Raw genomic sequence first — 22284 nt, 5'->3', positions numbered from 1 at the left:
ATTTGAAAGACTCACATTAGTGGTAGTGTCCCTATCTCTGAGCCTGCATTCAAGTCCCATCTGCTCCAGACGTATGTCGTAACATCTGACCAGGATGATTAAGAAACACGCTTAAGACTCATAGTTTCTGTTCCACAAACACTAAAAGATGTGTTGCTGCTGATGAGTAAGTTTTCCAACCTCTCCTGCACACTGGTCACAATGTGTCCGCTGTCTCTCGTTGGTTGGTTAGTCCCTATCCTCACATTTTTTTCCAGATTTGGTTTGGTTTAACTGAATCAGGGGTTTTGTGGCTCAGATTCCAATTTCATGGAAAGATTTTGTGATCTAGCAACGCAAACGAATCTATCCCTGCTCAGAAGTGTGACTAAGCTTGCACTCCAGCCAAGTTGCTAAGGCAATTTGACAACACACTGTGTGGAACAGACTACATCACAGTGCGGCACTGGGCACGTTCTGATTCGGCAGTGAGTGAGATAACGGCGTGTGGCTGTACAATCAGATCCGAACGAAGCTCCTGTTTCTTCATTCAAACCGTCTCTGTCAATTTCAGTCTCGGCATATCTCCTGCATGCGGTCCAATTACAAGTTTAAAAAGGCTTTAAACAGGAACAAAATCGGGAGTGTTGGTAGCTCAGGGCGGGGACACTTAAGTGAATGTTCGGGCCTTAACGTTGCTGGGCAGAAAAAAGTTCCTCCAATTTCTCGGTGAGTACCTGGGAGAAGAATTATCCCGATCACCAATTAGTGATCCCTGGTCGAACACCGGCACGCCTGAATACCCGGGGAGCCATGGGATTTGAATTTTGCTAATCTTATACCCACCCACTCTGTAAACACTCTCTCATTGCCACCAAATCACTTTCTCCCAAGTCAGCTCGTCTTTTTTTCTCTATACAGTGAAAACTTGTAACCTGTTTTCTTATTATCTTCTATGTTCCCGTTCTCTGCAACTCTGGCGATTAAAATGCAAACGTAGGAAGTTTGAAGGAGCTTTTACTTCATTCCATAGAATCCATACAATATGGAAGCAGACTATTCGGCCCAAATCCACACCGACCCATTTCCTAATTAAAGAACAATAACATTAGTTTTGTGGCTCCCAGATGATTTTCTTTCTCTCCTTTCCAGGCACACACTTGCTTAAATTATTGACCGGATAATCACAGATAAATGTAATAACCGCCTACACCTAAGTCTTTCTTGATGAAAGATTTGACTAAGTTAAAGTCACTATTGTCTTACCAGACCATGGGGCTGCTCACTCATTAGAGACAGCTGGCTGTTGAGTTTAACTTGAGGGTCACCACACCTCTGGTGAGTGGAGAGGTTGAGAAGGAGAGTTCTTCATGGTAACCTCAGCCAGTGTGGGAATGAAACCAATGCTGTTGGCGTTGCTCTGCATTGTTAATCCCCAGCATTCCAGCCATATGATCAAGGATTGGACTGACAATACTGCGATTGATGTAGTTCAGAATAACTTCAGATACTATAGATTGGGAAAAGAGTGGTGTCTCTCAAGTGGAAGCATGTACAAAAGTTTCACTGACTTCTGTTGAAATGAAAAGTTAAAAATTAGTTTTCAGGGTGACTTTTGAAGCCGGGGGTGGAATTCGATGTTGTCAAAGGGCCATTATCCACCTTTGTTTCACACGTTAACTGTACAGTGTTTTTCTTTATGACTGAAATTTCATAACTTCCATAACAAAACAAGACAACCTTTGATCATATTTTGACTTGAAAGAGCAACATATCTTGGCCCTGAAGCAGTTACCAAAGTAACCTCAGCATTTCAACATTCGATACATTTAGGGGGTGTTGCGCTGCAGTGGTAGTGTCCCTACCTCTGGACTAGAGGGCCTAGGTTTAAGTCCTACATGCTCTGGAGGTGTCTGAACAGATCGATTGAAAATAACTTTTAATGCAGTTAAGGTTTTACGTGTGTGTGTGTGCGCACTGATGATCTTCTCTACCCTATCCCTCCTGATGCCAGGCCATAGAACGCTTTTGTCTTCCAGTTTCAGGATGGGTAGTGTATGCCAGCAGGAGCTGGCATGAGACCCTCTTCTGAACACACACACAAGTTGGGAGTCTTGTCCCCCTGCTGCCTTTTGTTTTCCACAGATGCCAACAAACAGCTGTCTCCTCAAACAAGATTAGGAGGGAAGGGGGCGGGAATCGGATATTTTAACCATTTTGGATTGGTGAGTTGCTCGGCCAATCGCAGCCAATGGATCTGGCAGTTCATTGCCACCGCTAATTTGGAAAAGGAGTGGGATCAGGCAGGAGGGGAACGTGCTGGATTTCTTACTTCACAGTTTACAATGAAGCATCGAATGACTGCATATCATGTCGGGATTTTTAAGAAGTATAACATTTGCTTTTGAACTGAGGAATTTCGCCAAGACAATATTGTCCAAGTTAAGTCAGAACTTGAAAAATTGACTCGTGAAATCCCAGTCCAAGTCAGTAATTCAAGTCACTAACTCTACATATTAGGAATGATTTAGGTTGGTGAGTTAACAAAGATTTCCAACAGATGTGGTCTGTATGAGTCACTGCCTTTCTAGGTAGGGATTCCAGTGTTTCAGAGGAAATGCAACTTTGAGAGCAGTGTTTTAATTTAGAACATTCTTTTCCTTGTGGTGAAAACCAACTCTGGTTTTGTGATTCTTTTTAAATCCAGTCAAGGAACATGGATGTCATTACCAAGGATTTGCGTGGACTTATAAAAGGAATGGGCAATAAATGGACAATGGCAGTCCTTGCAGTGTTTGTACACTCCCATTGCTGACAATGAAGTTCCAGCATCTAGACTCAGCAACAGTGAAGAATTTCCATTTCAGAATGTTGAGACTTTTTCAGAGGGTCAGCAGTGTGCTGATTTGTAGTCCTGGACACCTTGCTGCCCTTGCCTCTCTGGGCTATAGGTTTGGAAGTGATTTGTTGAAGATTTATTTGTAACTGTTAACAATGTAAGCACCACAAGAAGAATTCATAGGCTGTAATCACTTCTCCCACAGCTTAGAACTTGTCTGTTCAACAGACATGGAAGCAGGAGGAGCAAAATCGGCCAGGTGTCTTGATCACTATCTATTGATCACCACTAAAGGAAAGCAGCCCTTTGTAGATGTCTGTAGGAGTTGCCAAGGTGTTCCACGGTCATTGCTTATCTGTGGCCATGACTGACTGAAGTGCTTAGCATATTACCAGCACATGCAGAACTAATGAGAAAATAAAGTCCCTCTGTTGTCAACTTTCACCTAGAAATGGTGACACATTTTTGAATTCTAATAACCCGATAGTTTTTTTTTAAATATGCACATGTAGAATATAAAAATGTGGTGTGCAATTTTGTACTCTTGTTGAAAAGAAAACTGTAACACAAAATTTGATTTATCACCACCATCAGCTAATTTTAACCTGTAAGAAAGGCAGGGATGAATGGAATTGCAACTTGAATTTAGGGTTGCAGTGACCTTTAGTTAACTTGGCAATCTTATTTTGACAGCTGTAGTTAATAAAATTAAAATACATTGGAGTTTAAATAAATTCCAGTTTGCTCATCTTGCTAGAGGGTGTGGCTGCTGAATGACTTAACAAGCTAAGTATTAAGGAGCAGGAACAGAGTGTGCCTGCAAGTAAAGTGGGAGGTTAAGCTGTTTAGAAGAACCCAGGTACATTTTTTTTCAGTTGTTGGCATCAATTCAGCCTTGTGTTGAGGAACAGTTTTGAAACTTAGATTTCTTGAACGTTCTTTTTAAAAATGATTGTGGCAAAGTTACTGGTAGCTTGACTTTAATGCGAAGGCCATAGCACACAACATTGAAACCAAATCCGAAAGGATTGAGTTGCAAACTTCCAGAGTTATAAAGATGTTCACAAGCCAGTCCAAAATAAACATTTGTTGACGAAAAGTTACAATTTACTTGTTGAAAAATTCTTTTGTGTGTACAACCTAGAGCATAACACCCATGGGCATATTTCGACTAAGTCCTTTAAACTGATATTTGTGCTTGGAGTTTAAAACAATAAATTTGCCATTTTAGGGAGTAATCAGTCTGAGTAGCCTGAATTAATAAGACTGTCTGAATAATGAATTCGAAGTGAGGAGTTTTATTTTCTGAGGGATTTATGTCCTATATATATATATATAATTTAACTCTTTCTTGACCAGGACTAAACAAGAAATTTAATGGATTATTGAAATGTTTGATTTCTTCTGCATTAAAAATTAAACCATTTTTCTATCAAAACGGTTACTTGATTTCTGAATTCAACTTGGTTCCATCGAAAGTAATTCGTAGATACCTCAACATTGTACTAACTAGACACAGCTTAGCAGGTTATAGCCTAAAATGATTTTTTTTTTAATAAGTGAATGTTTCATCGCAATTCTTCCATTATGTAAATTGGGCTGAGTCTGTGATAGTTATTTAATCAGCCTTTTCAGGTACGTTATGACATATTCAGGGCAGTTGGGACTTGAACCCAGGCCCTCTGGCTCACTACTACTGTGCCACAAAATCCTTTTGTTTTATTGTATTTTTGGCAAATTGCAGTTAATAACAACTTGGGTGGGGGGGGTTGTAATTTTACAAATTTCTTTATTACTCATCCATGTAATGTAGTTAAACATTTGATATGTTTGATGTGCACTAGATGTGTTGTTCAAGTTGTCCCTAGTTGCCTTTATTCTTGTTTATCTGTTATTATGCTAATATCTCTTTTTCAAACCATATTACGGAGTTAAAAATCAAGTGTTCAAGGAATTCTATAGGTCTAGCAGAATCTGCAGTTCCAAAGAAAAATCCTATTCAGTTCACTGTTAACTCTGTTTCTCTCTCCACAGATTCTGTCAAATCTGCTGAGTTTCCCCAGTATTCTGTCTTTGCAGTGGATATTGAAATATTTTACTTTCATGTTACCAGGTTAACAGTTAACTTTTTTTTATAGAATGTTAATTCATCCAAATATTTTTGAACTACTATCTGACCTAGGAGACATCTCAAAAATCAATATTTCTATTGACTAACTTCTGTTGCAGAGGGAAGGAGAAAACCTTGCCTTTTTCTAGCGCTTTTTTACAACCTCATGATATCCCAAAGCCAAAATTTAATAGGGTTGCAATACAGGCACATGCACCAACTTGTGAGTGGCACACTCCCAGAAATAGAATTGCCTCTGATTCAGAAGGTGAGGGTAAAAGCGTCGTTGTATGTTCAACTCCTCCAATCTGTGTTAACACTAGTCGAATACTCAGAGTGCTGGTTTATTGAAGGTGCTGTTTTGTTGCTGAGATTATTGACTGCAATCCTGTCTTGGGTGGAGCTAAAAGATCCTTTAATGCATTTTGAAGAACAGGGGAATTTACTGGATCAGTTGTCCAAAATTTATCAACCAACACATGAACCAGCGTATTCTTTTGATCACTAGGCATTCTAAAGGAAAACTTAGCTTGTCCAATCCGAGTAATTCTCTGAAAATTCAGGAAGGGGAAAAAGAACTTGCACTTGCGTGGAATTTCTCACAACCTCAGAATATCTGAAAGCCCAAAGAATTACTTTTGAAGTTGAGGCGCTACAGCCATAAAGGAAAGGGTGGCATTTATTTTGTACGCTGTGAGGTTCCACAAATAGGGATATAATAAGTAATACATTCTTCTATATTTGCTGGTTGAGAGAGAAATGTTAGCAAAATATGAGGGGAACTCACTGTTCTTTGACTAAGGCCATGGGATCATTAGAGTTCACCGACGAGGTTATAATATGATCCTGATTTAATGGAGGTGGCACAACCAACACTACAGCATTCTGATTGTACTTAATAAAATTATTGATGGTTTACATGAAGTGGGGATTAAGCCCCCAACCTTGTGATTTGGCTGAAAGTGAAGGTGACGACAAATTTGAACATAATCACTATCACTAACTTGACAGACAATAGCTGACCTATGTTTGTACACTATAGGAAGTTATGTCTCCGTTAAGATTGAAATGCATACATTGCAAACACACTTGACGTTACTGTTGCCAAGTCATAGTCTGAGATTACTTGACTGTTGCTAATATTTTGTGGTGAATTTTCTAGCTTGCTATGTTCACGACCACTATTCGGGATATAACCCTTAAGAACTTCCCATGAGTGTGAAGTGGATCAGTGAATTGTTGAAAGTGGAACTGAGCCAAACAGATCTGGAAAATTGAATTCCCGCATCATGCTGACTTGTTTATCTCCAGGGTAATGAAGGTGACCAGGGTCAGGTCACTAGCTGTGGGTTTGGGAAGGGAAAGTCTGGCCAAGATTCCTGTTCTGAATCATTATCCAGTGACTGCTGTGGAAGTGTTGGATAAGGATAGGATTGCTGTTAGTTGTAATACCTACATTTACAATGCGACAACGAGTCTTTAGAGACTGCTTAGACTCTCCCAAGAATCACATGCATTCGAACAATAAATTCTAGGGGTGATCATCATGACACTCCATTAGTCAGTGTCTGGCACAACTGGTGAAACTTTGAAATTGGGTAAAGTTATTTTTGCCTGCATTGAATGTGTTAAGTTTTCCAGCATAACACGCAACATAGATGTTTATTTTTGTTGTTCTTTTCACAGATGATACTTTAATGAGAGTGGGATGAGGCAAACGTTGCTCCACTTTGGATACTTCTGCTACAACCTCTCCCCTAGGACTTGATCATTGATGAATGTTTTGGGATTACACTATACCCCTCGATCACTTCCAATCGATGGACCACTGTATTGTAAATAATCGTGCAAGTGCTACAATATTCTGTTGATCTTCATTCTTCATTTTCAAAAGAAGAGGACAAGAGCACGCAACAATTGTGATAATTCTGCCTGGCTTTCTTTTTTTCTTTATTTGACTGTCAGCATTTCAGACATTGATGGATGTGATTGAGACATTACAGTTTGAAGAACATCCAAGCAGTCAGCAGACCATGCCATCCAGTGGTCATGCCAGGTCCACCCTACTCCCTGCTGATAGTGAGGGCAACAAATCTACCGGCTTACCAAATGGAATACGGAAAGGTCAGAAATGCCCACAGGGGTATGTACAAATCTCCTTACCAGATGCCCGCAGTAAATTTCCGATGGAGTGGTGGAAGACTGGTGTCGCCTTTGTTTATGCACTCTTCAACCTGATTATGACGAGTGTAATGATCACTGTGGTACATGAAAGAGTCCCACCCAAAGAGAAGAATCCTCCATTACCTGATACATTCTTTGACTATGTGGACCGTGTTGAGTGGGCTTTCAAGATCTCTGAAGTCAATGGTTTGATCCTTGTTGGCCTCTGGACGATCCAGTGGTTGCTTCTTCGATACCGGTGAGTGACTCATTGAATTGCAATCCTTCATCTGATTGCTGTTCTCTTCATAGCATCCAACTGCTTGCAATTCAACAGTCACGAGACCTGTCAATTACAGGACACAAATGTATTCTGCAGAGTTCCTTATGATCCCCTTACCTAAGGAAAGATATAGTGGCATTGGAAGGAGTCTAGAGAAGATTGATCCCTGTTATGGGGGGGATTGTCTTATAAGGAGAGGTTGAGTAGGATGGGTCTGTACTTATTATGGTAAAGGTAAAAGGTTAAGTCACCATAGCCTACCAGATGATGGGGCAACTCTGTCATTAGAGACAGACAGCTGGTGATGATTTAACCTGCGGATCACCACTCCAGAAGACTGGACCCTCACAGTAACCTCATGGTGTGGGAATTGAGCCCAAGCTTTTGGCAGTACCTGCATTGCAAATGAGCTGTTCATCAAACGGTGCATTGGAGTTCAGGAGAATGAGACGTGACCTTAATGAAACATGCAAGACTGCTGGAGGGTTTGACAGGGTAGAAGTGGATTGTGGTTGTTTCTCCCCTGAGGGGGGAGTCTAGGACCAGGGAGCATAATTTCAGAATAAGGGGTTGACCAGCGAGAATAAAGGTGAGGAGAAATTTGTTGAGGGTAGTGAATATTTGGAATTCTTTGCCACTGAAGGCTGTCAAAGCTGGGCCATTTGAAATTTTCACGGCTCAGATGGACAGATTTTCTAAACAATAAGGGAATCAATAGGGAAATGGCAAGAAAATGGATTTGTGGATTATGGGATTAGCCGTGATCTCATTGAATGATGGAGTAGACTTGATAGGCTGACTAGCCTGTCTCTGGTTATGATAGTGAGCCAGAGAACAATTTCATGCTCATGTCTGGAAAGACATTTCTCATGGTTGTGTGATTATTTGATTGGAAATGGATAGAAACACAGGGTATCGGGTACATTAGTTAGTAACAGTCCTTTCATCTCTGGTGTTCTTGTGTTTGAATTTTGGACAGACTGATGGATGAATGTTTTTGTTGACAATAACAGTTTCACACAACATGCTTCCAATATTTGCATTTTTTTTTCAACAGCCATTGGTGCTTAGGAGAAAGTTTGTGGTCAGTCTCCCTCTGGTGCTTTAATGACGTCTGGTTTGTAAACTTTAGGGAGGAACAGTGGTCTAATGAGCACGTTCGTCTTCGTTAAACCTCAGGTACATTGTTGAAAGCCTCGTTTTGCATCAAGCTAATGGGTTGCCAGGCTTCTAGGTACATAGATGTGAATGTTTCCCAACATTTTGCTCTTCCAGCTGGATGAGCAGAAAATTTGCTGTCAATGGCTTTTGGAGGACTGTGGAGACAGTAAAACATCTTTCCTCATCGCTTTTTGTGACCTTGCCTTAAAACATACAACCAGTATTCCCTCTAACTTCATGATCATCATGATTTGACACTAGTTTTCAATTCCAAATTAATTAATTAATTTTGAATTCAACCAGCTGCTGTGGTAGGAATCAAACCTGTGTCCACAGAACGTTAGCCTGAGCCCTGGAGTGCTAGTCCAATTTTATGCACTGTAAAGTAACATTCTGCAGAAGATCATCTTTACAGAAGAATTGAGGAATATGCTGCACTGGCTTTGCATTAGAATTAAATTGATAAAACACCAGAAAGCCCTCCCAATACATCATAACCTGGTGGTAAGCCGGTAAGCCTGCAATCCTGTAAGGGTTTCTTCGTGGCTGTTGTGGTGTGAATTTAGTTTCCTTACCTCTGAGCCAGGAGTCCTGGGTTCAAATCCCACTTGCTCCAGAGGTGCGTCATAACACAGGGTGATTTAAAAACATCCATAAGGGCCACTTCCATGTCTGTGTTTTGATTTTTCTTTCACAATGAGTTTGGCATGTGTAAACTTTCAGTATCAAAATTTCACTATTTGGCCTGCATTATGCTTTTAATTAGCTGACGTTCGTCCAGCACTTTCTGGTTTAGTTTTGTACTTTCAGCTGGTGGTGGGGTGGGGGTGGTGGTGCATAGTGGAATATTCCTAACTTTAATTAGCTCATAGGATAGGTTTATCTTCATCTTGGGAACTACGTTGCTCCATGTCTATATACTAGTTAATTTGGCAGGCTGTTAGACAATGCACTGTGGTCTTTCTGGAGCAGTAAATACTTGTGCTGTTGAAGCAGGGTTGAGTCCATGCCTGCAGCTCTTTTTTAACATTGTTAAAGATGACCAATGATATGCCAAGTTTGTTATCTAGATGGCTAATGTACCCTTGTATTGAACTCTGCACAATATGGGACAGTTGTAAAGCAAACAGAAATGGGAGTCTGGCTATAGATGTGTACAGTCTACAGGCCCCCTTCAGACTCTGGTCTGGTCTGAAACATGTGAAGTGTCATCCTAGTCAATGTCATGAAAAGTTTTTCTTAATAAATATTAACTGGCTAGATATTGGTGTGCACAAGTTTGTGGAGTGGCTAGATAAGTGGCAGACACATTTCAATGCAGAGAAATGAGGTTATGCACTTTGGTAGGAAGAAAATGGATAGACAATACAGAATGAGGGGGTACAATTCTAAAGGGGTCCATGAGTAGAGGGACCCAGGTGTACAGCAACATTTCACTTAAAACTCCACTTTGTACCCACTCTGATGTTCAGCACACATCCATTAGCATCCATCCGTTGACTTCCAGTTTCAGAAGTCAGTGATGTGAACAGACCTTGAAGATTCACGTGCCAAAAAAAAATTACAGGGGATCATTAGTGGATTGTCTGGTGGGGAAAGCAATTAATAAAGCATACAGTAGCCTGGGCTTTAATAATAGAGTACAAAAGGAAGAAGGTTGTGTTGAAGTTGTATAAGAGACTTGTTAGACCCCACCTGGAGTATAATGCACAATTTTTGGTGCCACACTATGCAACATGTGAATACATCAGGGAGCATGCAAAAGAGATTTACAACAGTTGTTCCAGGGATGAGGAATTTCGGCTATGATGATAGATTGAGCGTCTTCTCCCTAAAGACCATGAGGAAAACCTATAGGCGTTTTCAAAATCACGAGTGGGCTGGAGAGAATGATGGGAAGAAACTTTTCCTGGTCGTTAAAGAATCTAGAATGAGAGGACACAGTTATAAAAGGATTTCTAGGGGGTAAAACAAAGCAAATTTGATGTGAGAAAGATACTTCTGCACTGCCTGAAAAGTGCATGTTTAATCAAGGCATTCAAGACTGTATTGGATGATCGTTTCTATTTAAATTATGGACAAGGAAAGGCAGGAGAATGGGACTGATGTTCATGTGGAGAGCCGGTGCAGATGTGATGAGCCAAATGGCTGCTTTCTGCACCATAAGACTTCAGTAATTCTGTGAGCAGTGTCCTTGTGATCCTTGTTGAGGGTAAAGTTTTACGTAGACACTTCAAAAATTATTCTACTCTTTTGAGTAGCGTGAAGTGGTCTCGGTTTAATATCTCATAGGTTTTTGATTTAGTGAGGGGATCAAGGGTTACAGGGAGGAGGCAGGAAAATGGGTTTGAGAAACACTTCAGTCATGATCGAATGGCAGAGTAGACTCGATGGGCTGAACGGCCTAATTCTGCTCATATATTTTATGGCCATTTTGAAAGAGAGCATTTCTGACTGTGTGCTGCACTCCCTCAGCATCTCCTTGGTGTATGGGCCTAGATTAGATAGCTGAGCACACAGAACAGGACTTCAATGTTCTGACTGCAAGACAAGGGCTACCACTGAGCCAATGTTGAAGTAGAGAAAATAATCAAAATTCCTCCTTAAATATAGGACCAGAGATCAAAGTGAAAAGTAAATTTTTAGGTGCGAGGTGGGGTGGTGGGGAAGCAAAAAGACTCCCTTTTGTTTGGAGTACCACATGGGGGAAGAGAAACAAAGTCTGTTTGTTTAAAATGTATTTGTGTCAGGATGAAAGATCCATTTGAAGTCAGTTTTTCTATGATCAGCACAAGGCTATCATGCGGCAGGGCAGTTATACATCTAATGGACTTGACACACACCTGCAAATAAACAGGAAAGTCAATCAGTGAAAACACCAAATGATGTTGTCTTGTGATTTTCTTAGGTTTCCAGGCTCAACTGCTGTAGATACAAATTGTTTTTCATAATTGCTAGAATGTCTCTCTCCAGTCTTCCATTTCTGAAACTAAGGTTTGTATTCCACTCAATTCACAAATTGATGTGAATCTGGTCTATAGTGTTGTAACAATCTGATCAGGACAAACAGCTGGAGAAATGAGGACATCCTTTTTAAATGCCCTTGTGATATGCAGAGGCTACAAGGTCATAAAATAATTACCAACTGGTAAAGGTTGATAACTCAGACCTGTCACATCTGACTTAAAAATGGTACTGAGAGAACATCGGTGACACAAAGCACAGTAATAATATCCAACAGTCTTATTTAAACAGCATATGATTGTAGCAAAATAAATTTTCTACCGAAGAAATTATTAGCTTCCTTACCGCCGTAGACTAAAACTGGAATTCAACCATCTCTTCGTGTTCTTTCTTCCTGAATCACACTGAGAAGGTGCAATCCTGTCCACCACCAAATCCCCACTCTCCCTCTGCCACCAGCTCCGAGAGAGCAAAACTATTATAGGTTGTCTGGGTGGGAATTTCCAATTCAGCAATTCCTGGTCACTAGAATGCTGGACCGTTCAACTTGATTTTGGGTGTGGTGGGAGTGTTATGAGGGGGTGCGTGGTGGTGGCAGAGGAGAATAGGCTGCACTACACTATAACAGATAACACAGACAAGTAGCCATTCCTATCAGAAATTCTGCCTGGCTGCACAAAACATAGACCAGGGACTACATTGACTCATGATATCTTTCAAAAGACTGAGCCAGCTGCCTGGAAAAGGAAGGTAGCACTATGCTTCCCAAAAGAAGGAACAAGCTTTTTTCTGTTTATGTAGCGCCTTTCATGGGCATCCAAAATGCTTTTCAACCGATTTAAATGTTTTATAAGTGTTGGGGTTAGCCAGTTTGCACGCAGTGAGCTCCCCAACTGGATAAGTGATCTGCTTTGAGAAATAAAAATAATAAATGCTGGAAAGGCTCAGTAGAGCAGGCAGCATCTATTGGAAAACAAACAAAGATAAAGTTTAAGGCTGATCACCTTTCATCAGAGCTCTGATTTTAGGTGTTCGTAGAGGAATAAATATCGGCCGGGATACAATGACAACTGCCTTTCTCATCAGAAAGTGTAATGTGGCCTTTTTATGCACCTGAGGGGGTGAACTCTGTTTAAGATCCCACCCAAAAAAAACTACCTGCAGTAATTCAGGATTACCTTGTCAGTGAAGTGAATGTCTGAACAGCCTGCAGTAGGTGCTTGAATGGAGCTTGAACTCATGATCTTCTGTCTGTAAGGCAAGAATTCTCCTACTGAGCAATATTGGGAGCTGTCCTGTTGACTTATCCTAAAGGAATAACCTAATCTGATTCACCATTTTAGAAACGTTCAAGAGTAAATTTACAAAGGGTGGCAAATTAAAAATGCTGGCAGACGAGACCCATGAATCTAGATTCTTGCAGTCGAGTGAAATTTTGAAGAAGTGAGGAATTTGGATTTGGTGAGATTATTGTGTCCCCAGTCTTACACCATCCTTGCAAATCCGAGTCAAGCCCCAGTTTTGTAGAAATGTTGACAGCCATTTGTTATGATAAATATCCATTGCAAGCATCTCTCCTAAATGGTGGTATTAAGTGCATTAATCACTTCATGCATTTGTTCTGCATTCTTTTTAACTCACTGATGTAGGCATCTCTGGTTAGGCCAACATTTTGCCAGAGGACAACTAAGAATGAACCACTTTGTGGATGTGCAGTTATATGTAGGCCAGACTGGGTAAGGATGGCAGGTTTCCTTCCTTCAAGGACATTGAGCTGGGCTTTTATGACAATCGACAGTGGTTACGTGGTCACCATTATGCTAGGTTGTAATTCCAGATTTTTATCAAATACAGATTTCATCGTCTGCCATGATGAGGTTCAAATCCATGTCCTCTGAACATTAGTGTCTGGGTTTCTGGATGACTGGTTCGCTGACATTACCACACTGCCACCATCTCCTCCCAAGTAAAAGTGTGAACAGCTACTTTAAGCTGCCCCGATAAGAAAGCAGCTGGAAGTGAGACCACATAAGGGTGGAATTGCTTCATGTAAGTAGCTGTACGAGAGCTGCTGTAGCTTGTCAATCTTGCATGGCCAGCGACTTAAGGTAACTCATCCTAAAGGGTGGAAAAAATTTAGGGGATTTCGCAACCCCAAATGATGAGGAAGGGCAGCCCTTACAACTGGATGAAAACATCCCACTTGATGTTCATCCAAAATTTTGAGCAGGATCTCCAGTCTCTACTCGGCAAGGCAGTCTGGAGTATGATTTTCTCATTCATTCACAGGATGTGAACATCATCGGCCATAAAGGCTTCCACGTTGAGTGGGAAAAGGCAGAACAGCTTAAGTTCTTGCAGGATGACGTTCTATATTGTAGATCACCTCAGTGGCTGTAATATTGTCCAACTTGCTAATGTTACTTTCACCTCATTTCAGTCATGCAATTAACCACATTTTGGTTAAGACAAAAGCTTCTTCATTAAGACTAATTTCTGGTTTTCCTCTATCACTGTAAACTAAAGTAGGCCCTTCAACACAGTCCAGGAAAGTAGATGGTAGTAGCAAACTACCCCAGCCACACGCTGGAAGTGTTTAGCATCATAGCATTACATAAAAGTTTCTATATTGTTTTCTTTTTAAAAACAAAAAAAGTTGTAAATCATTTCTGGCGAAAGCGCTGATGGGCAATCTGGAACCATGTGACTTCCATTTCACTGAAATGGGTGTTCTGTTTTATCTGGGCAAATGACAACTTTCCGTGGCTCTTTATCTAATGAGACTTCTTTTTTTCATTGAATTTATAACATGGGAGATGGGTTTGGTTCTGGCTCAATTCTGATCAGCAAGAGACCCATACTTGTTGCTGATCCCATTCGGTTTCTCATGACTTGAACAGTTAAGGTGACACAGTGTGACTGCTTTTTGTGTCCACTTCTCATTTTCTGTTTATTCGTTTAAAAAAAAAAATGCAAGCTAAAGATAGCGTTTCATGGAGAAGCTGACCAAGAGTGAGTTAAGATGTCAGTTTTCCATTCAGTTTAATGTTAACTGCATTGTTTTCTTAATCAGAAAAAGTGGTGTTTTAAAATTGTGGCTATCCACTGCTGCAATACCAAAAGGCAAATCTTGACCAGTGCTAACTTCAGATCAGAACTTTGTTAACTCCCGACCTAAAGACTTCTCTCCAGAGTGAGACACTCATTGCCGGATTGCCAGACTTTGTGGTGGCTGGGGGAGGGGTGGGGTGACGTTGTGAATAGGGGTCTCGAAATTGAAGATATATTTCAAGGACACCGCGGTCAGCAACATCGGGAGATAACAACACAGTAACAAAAACAAAATAGTGCAGAAGCTGGAAATTTGTCATTGGGGACATTGCTGGATTTTTATCACGAAGGAGGTTATAACAGGCACTAAAAAAATCTCAATGCCATCGGGCAGAGCATGGCTTTGTAATTGTTTTCCTTTTTGCAGTTTTTTTTTGGTGGAAGTAACCAGCAACCTCAGAGCATAGCAACCAGTGAGCGCACTGAACTTTAGATTTACAGAAAGGCAATTGATTAAGTGCTACATCGAAGTATACTTATAACTGAAGTTTTTCATATTTAGAGGTGAGGAAATATTGGAGATGTACAGACTGTTTGTTTTTCTTAGAGAGAAGGCTGAGAGGAGGTTTCATTGAAGTCTTTAAAATTATTTGGGGCCTGGACAGAGTAGATGGAGAGAAACTGCTCCCACTCATAAAATGAAAGAGCGTGAAAGGGCACAGATTTAAAGTATTTTGCAGAAGAAGAAAATGCAATGTGGGGGGAAGTAAAAGCTTTTACAGTGAGTAGTTAGGGTCTGGAATGCATTGCCTGGGAATGTGGCAGAGGCAAATTCAATTGAGGCATTCAGGAGGGCAGTAGCTGGTTATTTGATTGGAAACCATGTGCAGGGTTTCGGAGAAAAGGCACCCAGTCATAATCCTCCTTTGGAGAATCTGTCACGAGGAAGGGCTGAATGGCCTCTGTCAGACACTTACATCACTGTCAGGGTGATAAGAGCTCATGGTTTAATGGTTGACATATTACTGTGGATAGCGGATTAGTTGGCCAATATGAAACAGAGGAAGGGCATAAATGGATCAACTGATATTACTATTTTAACATAAACAAATTTGGTCATTTCTCTTAGTGGGAGTTTCCTGTGTGTAAATTACCTGCCTTGTTGCCAATATTATTCTTATTCTTATGGGATATGAGTATCACTGGATGGACCAACATTTATTGCCCATCCCTAGTAGCCCCTTGAAGTAGTGCTGAGCTGCCTTCTTGAACTGCTGCAGTCCATGTGCTGTAGAGAGACCCACAATGCCATTAGGAGGAACTTCCCATATTTTGATCCAGTGACACTGAAGGAACGGTGATATATTTCAAAGTCAGGATGTTGAGTGGTTGTAATGTTCACTACATTTCAATGATACTTCATTTGGTATTAAGTGTTTTGGGACTTCGTGAGGTCACTCTGGGGGAGGCAATGGCCTACTGGCATTATTGCTGGTCTGTTAATCCAGAGACCCAGATAATGTTCCAGGGACCAGGGTTCAAATCCCACCATGGCAGATGGTGGAATTTGAATTCAATAAATATCTGGAATGAAGAGTCTAGTGATGCCCATGAATCCACTGTTGATTGTTGGAAAAACCCATCTGGTTCACTGATGTCCTTTTGGGGAAGGAAACTGCCATCCTTACCTGGTCTGGCCTACATGTGACTCCAGACCCACAGCAATGTAGTTGACTTGTAACTGCCCTCTGGGCAATCAGGGATGGGCAATGAATGCTGCCTGGCCAGCGATGTCCTCATCCTGTGAATGAATAAAGAAAAAAGTCCAGGCACTGTATGATGTGGGCACAATGTATACTGCCAAATTTGATCATTGGAGCTAAATACTTAACGTTTAGGCGTGCATACCTTCAGCGGTAATTCCAACAAGAGCTACAACTCCTCTATTTGCCAACTTGCAGCAACTGCTGAAATATCCATGGCAATCACGGCCACCCTCCCAAAAGAAAAGAGAACACTTTACACATCCAATCTCACAGGGATAATGGTTGCTTGGGGAATCATACCACAACAGGGGTCAGTAGAGTCTGGTTGTGGACATAAGGGTAAATGTATGCTGGTGATAAATCATTTCTGAGGAAGGGTCACTAGACCCGAAACATTAACTCTGATTTCTCTGCACAAATGTTGCTAAGCTTTTCCAGCAGCTTGTTTTTATTTCTGATTTACAGCATCCACAGTTCTTTTGGTTTTTATAAGTAATTTATCCCCTTTTTGCCGTAAACTGGTGTTCATTTGGAAGCATCTGGAATTGGAAGCGAGATTTGAACATTTTGGTTCATGTGTCGTTGTTTATAGTGCTATTTTTACTTGATACAGTTGTGAGATCTCTCCAACTGAATAGTTTTTAGTTTAGCTCCGAGTTTACTTTGCACCTTATGCTTTCCACTGCAGGTCGATTGTGGGGCGTAGGTTTTTCTTCATAATGGGAACTCTGTACCTGTACAGGTGTATCACCATGTACATCACCACTTTACCTGTGCCCGGCATGCACTTTCAGTGTGCACCAAAGGTAAGGCCCTCACTTTTAAAATGAGTCATTCTGCATTTGGTAGTTTTATTTTCAATTGCCTCGTGAGATTTCGGTATTTCTGTGTCCATTGTTTTTGCAGTTCGCAATCTGGGAATAATTCCTAGTCTATCAGCAATTTGACTAACCTCAGTTGTAGGAATTGAGTGGGAGGATTGTCGGCTACAATTGGCTCAGTAACAGGGAGATCAACGTTCTCCAATCTTATTATTTTTCAGAACTTTCAGCGGGGGGCTGGAAAATGATAGTTTTTTAATGATATCAAAGGTGAGCTGAGGAACGAGTGGAACAGGTAGTGAGTGTGCCCAGAGCAAAAGGTGAGACATGTCAGTGGTGGCAAAGGAAAAATTTGAGGTGTAAATGATAGGTGTGAAAAGGGGAAAATAGGTTCCAACAAGACACAGCTGAGGCAGGTTTGCTTGCCTAGACTTTGGCCATATTTGGAAGAATGGAACAGGATATAACTGGGGCACAGCAGCTTCCAGTTTAAGTGGCTAGGTCTGTGCAAAAGCATTGGTTGTTTCTGAAATCCCACAGACAAACTTACCTTGGGCATCTGCATAAAGTGTAGTCACATTCCATAGTTTCACTATCACAACCTTTAAATCCATTAAACTATTATCCAACCATTGCATGACATTCATTTCACATCTATTTATTTATGAAAGAAGATAACTGCAAATGTTTCTTGAGTTCACATTAAGGCTTCATTAGAAAATTCATATTAACTGCTCACACAATTGTTTCGCAGTTGGTTCTTTTGAAAGAGATGGTTTTTAAGTACCATTATGCAGTAAAACAAAAGTAATCATTTTTTCTTGCACTCAAAGACAGAGAGGATAACTGGTATCAGTTACACTCCGGTATCTTCCAAACTGTCTTTCAGTGGGAGCCGCAGTGCACGTGTAGTGTCTGGACTGGATGTGCTTTTGAGCAGCATGGTGTCATAAATTGTCAGCCTGCTATTTCCTTATCCATGGTTGTTTTACTCCCTCCCAGCTATATGGGGACTCCCAGGCCAAGCTGCAAAGGATCTTGAAGCTGATCTCTGGCGGAGGTCTTTCGATTACCGGCTCGCACATCATGTGTGGAGACTTTCTGTACAGCGGTCACACTGTCATGCTGACGATCACCTACTTGTTTATCAAAGAATGTAAGTGGTTACTGTTTGGTGTGGGAGTATTAGTGACTTTTACTTGAGTTCTGGCACATTGTTCCAGACCTGGCCCAGTTACAGTTCAGTTTTAGTTACTGCTAGATATCATGAAATTCCACTTTATTTAATGACTCTGGATGACAATTTTTGTTTTTTATACACTCTCTCTCTGTATCAACAGGCATGGGGTTTCAGTTTGCATTTCCTGTTTTATCACTTGTAGTTTCTCTTTTTAATCTGTTTGTGTTCTTTTGATTATCCTCTTTTTCACCTCTATCTGACTTATTTGCAATATTCTGATTTTATTGTCACGTGTACTGAAGTACAAGAAAAACGTTGTTTACGAGCAGTAAAATAGGTGTAAATGATAGGTGTGAAAAGGGGAAAATAGGTTCCAACAAGATACAGCTGAGGCAGGTTTGCTTGTCCAGAGTTTGGCCATATGTGGAAGAATGGAACAGGATACATAACTGGGGCACAGCAGCTTCCAGTTCTTGTGGCTGGTCATAGAAGGGTCTGAAGAAGGGTCTAGGCTCGAAACATCAGCCTTCCTGCTTCTCCGATGCTGCTTGGCCTGCTGTGTTCATCCAGCTCTACACCTTGTTATCTTAGACAGAGGCACACAGGTTACATTGCATATAGCGTGCATTAGTCTGGATCAACGTTAGCAAGATCAGCATTCTCTTGTTTACGCCCTATCCCAAGCATATTGTGTCCTTCATGGCTCTAGTTAACTTCTGCAAAAGGATAATGGTCCCAGCCCATGTTCAGAATGACACCATCTGCTGGCCCTCACAAGTTAGCACATGTTCCAGTACTAGTCTTGATCCTCCAGGAATTTGAACTCTTCCATCCAATTTCCCATACAGCTTGGATTGTTTTCCCAGACTTTACCCATGTTTCGAAGAATAGAATGGAGTAGGACTGTACTTTGGGGTGTGGTTGTGTACAGTGGTCTTTGCAAATCATTACAACCCAATGATTGGCCACTTCACGGTGAGCAAGCTTCATCCTGATTTTTTTTTTTTTTTTGTTGGCTTGCTCCAGGCCCAATTTCATACAAGTGGTTTGATGTTCTGTTCTCCTTTGTTAATTCGTAGTTGTGTACATCAAAGTTTTTTGCAGCCAGTTATATAATCATAAGACTTCATTCAATTCTTCAATAGTGCATTGCCAAGATTTTCTATATGACTTGTATCAGGCTCTTTCCAGAGGCTGTTATGTTTTCCAGACTATATTTGCACCACGCCCAGACATAAACAGACAGATGCCTTGTGAAGAAACTTGATGAGCAAGGGCTGTATCAAGTTTTTTTTGTGTTTAAACAACAGAATTTATTCTTTCCTGAGATGGGCTAGCATTTGTTGCTTATCCCTAATTGTCCAGAGGGCAGTTAGGAGTCAGCCACATTGGTGGGTCTGGAGTCACATGTAGGCCAGGCCAGGTAAAGACAGCAGAGATACATAAAACTGCCGATGCTGGAGTCTGAGATAACCCAGTGTGGAGCTGGAGGAACACAGCAGGGTCAGAAATTTCTGAAGGGTCCTGACCCGAAACGTCAGCTTTCCTGCTCCTCTGATGCTGTCTGGCATGCTGTGTTCCTCCAGCTCCACACTGTGTTATCTCAGGTAAAGACAGCAGTTTCCTTCCCAAAAGAGCATTCATTAATGTTGTATGAACGTTGCATTTTATCTCGACCTAAATTCATTGTTCCTATGATAGATTTGACTCATGGCGTTTTCTGCTGTTTAATCTGTGCATAATTAAAACAAAATTAATTGCAATGGCTGTTTTGACTAGATCAAGCTTAATTTTAGTATTTTTGAGTTCTGTGCCCAGTTTTCCAGCCCCATCCAATCCACCCACACCCACATTCTTTCTCTCTCATGCAACACATACACATGCAACAGCTGCCCGCGCATACACAATGCGTGCAACAGACACACATGCACATTTTTACCTCTTCCTATTCTTCCATTTGGAGATACAAAGTCAGTGAGAGTACCCAGTGCCCAATTGGCAGTTATTCATATGTAAGCAGTACATGTGAGCATCCCAGCAAACTGACCCTGTCACTGCCAAACTCGATATATGGCTTTTAACTGGTATCCTGTCATTTGTAACAGCCCGCAGTCCAAGTTGAACACCCTGAACCACTGATACCTCGTGCGCCTCGGGGAACCTCCAACTCAGTGCAGATTGAGAGTCAGACTTGATCTTCTGGGATTTGTGAGACTTTGTGACACAAAACAAAGGCATTGCAAGGTGAAATATATTGTTTAGCTGAAGACTGGTCAGAGCAAGACAGGGTACAGGAAAGATTTACAAGGATGATCTCAGAAATGCCCTGAAAACATTGTCAGGAAAGGATGGACAGTCTCGGACACAGTTTTATTGTGTTTTGCAATAGAAGCAAATGTGAGATGAGATAAAAACCTTTTCAAACAGGAATTAGTTAGAGTTGGGAATGCACTGTCTGGAGATGTGGTGGAGGCAGGTTCAATTGAGGCATTCAAGAGGACATGGATACTTATTTAAATAGAAACAAATGTGCAGGGCTACTGTAAAAAGGCAAGAGATTGGTATTGATGCTCGGGCACCCAGTACAAACTGCACATTAACAATTCTGTGATACTCTCCTGGGAAGAGAAGATTCAGAGGTGGATTAATCAAGGCTGTTAAATTATGAAAGGCTTTGATACGGTGCTTACAGAGACAATGTTTCCTCCTCTGGGGAAGCACATAGCTAGAGGTTTGTCATTGTCAGATAGTCACCGGGAAATCCAATAGGGAATTTAGGAGAGACATTTTTATGCAATGCATAATGGGAACATGGAACTGCCTACCATAGGGAATGGTTGAAGCAAATACGATCGATGCAGTTGATGGAAAGCCACACATGCACAAGAAGGGAAAGGGAATAGGGGCTTACTATGATTGGAAAAAAGCTCTTGTAGAGCATAAACATTGGTGTAGATTGGTTGAGCTGAATGGTCTCTTTCTGTGATGTATAATTTATAAAATCCAGTTAATGACTGACACAAGGTCTGCAGATGTTATTCAGTCCAATTTTACAAAATTGGCCGTTCTGGTCTTAATTTTGCATCCATTATAAATTCCTGTGTTCCAAGTTATAATGTAAACTGTACAGTTATTATGCTGTAGTTACAATAGTGGCACTGTTGACAGGAAGAGTATGCTGTGTGATTTTTTTTTTTAAACTGTATAATTTATATAGCCGTTACTCATTTCAGTTATCTTTACAGAAAATAAGATGATGGGAAAAACATTGACATAAAAGGGTTTCACTTTAGCCCAACTTACCAGCAGAAAATGTACAGGATGAGGTTGAACACTGTTTTTTACATCCAAGTTTAATATATTTTCTGTACAGTTAACCATAGTAACGTCAGGCGGCTGTAAAACCAGCTTTTTCATGATATCATTTGTTTCCTGAGAGGCAGATTAGGTTATGATTGCTTTCCATGACCTGAGAAGCCAGTGCTGCAGATGATAAGTTTGTGCAGAATTACATTTTATTATAATGAACACAGCATGCATTTGATTGATAATTATCTGTGTTAGGCATTTCATAAGGATACCATGAGGTACATTTTGATCTTTGTTGCCTGTTTGGTAATTGAGCAGAGTGGATGGTACCTGCTTCACCTCAACTGCTAAATGACATTGGAATGGAAATCAGGTTAGTAAATTTATGATGCAAAATCCAGCGGGACAGGTAACCAACCAGATATTAAAGTTGAAATTGCTAAATTTTACAGCAGGATTTAATATCCTTGGGTTTATTTTCCACAGATTCACCGCGTCAGTTTTGGTGGTATCCTTGGGTCTGCTGGCTCCTCAGTGCAGGTGGCATTGTGTGTATCCTCATAGCCCATGAACATTACAGTGTGGATGTTTTAGTGGCCTATTACATTACAACAAGGCTTTTCTGGTGGTACCATACGATGGCCAACATTCCGGTGAG

At 40.9% G+C, this 22284-nt stretch overlaps 1 protein-coding gene across 7 annotated transcripts in view; it reads left to right on the top strand.

Moving 5' to 3' along the window:
• The window catches only part of sgms2a (sphingomyelin synthase 2a), a 62201-nt gene that overhangs the window by 35269 nt on the left and 4648 nt on the right, over window positions 1–22284 (top strand). For 4 of the 7 annotated variants that reach the window (XM_048596562.1, XM_048596536.1, XM_048596543.1 and 1 more), the window contains exons 2-5: window positions 6615–7350; window positions 17005–17122; window positions 18140–18293; window positions 22113–22279. In XM_048596562.1, the coding sequence (XP_048452519.1) occupies window positions 6908–7350; window positions 17005–17122; window positions 18140–18293; window positions 22113–22279 (882 nt within the window). In that variant the 5' untranslated portion in view covers window positions 6615–6907. Of the gene's footprint in view, window positions 1–476; window positions 709–3595; window positions 3678–6614; window positions 7351–17004; window positions 17123–18139; window positions 18294–22112; window positions 22280–22284 lie in introns of those variants that run through there. The other 3 variants (XM_048596547.1, XM_020530478.2, XM_048596573.1) reach the window with 3 other exon arrangements.

The sequence above is a fragment of the Rhincodon typus genome, chromosome 1 (assembly GCF_021869965.1).
Source record: "Rhincodon typus isolate 14 chromosome 1, sRhiTyp1.1, whole genome shotgun sequence".
In the NCBI taxonomy this organism is placed as follows: Eukaryota; Metazoa; Chordata; class Chondrichthyes; order Orectolobiformes; family Rhincodontidae; genus Rhincodon; species Rhincodon typus.
The sequence above is the reverse complement of the archived record's forward strand: the minus strand, read 5'-3'. Positions and strand labels throughout refer to the sequence as shown.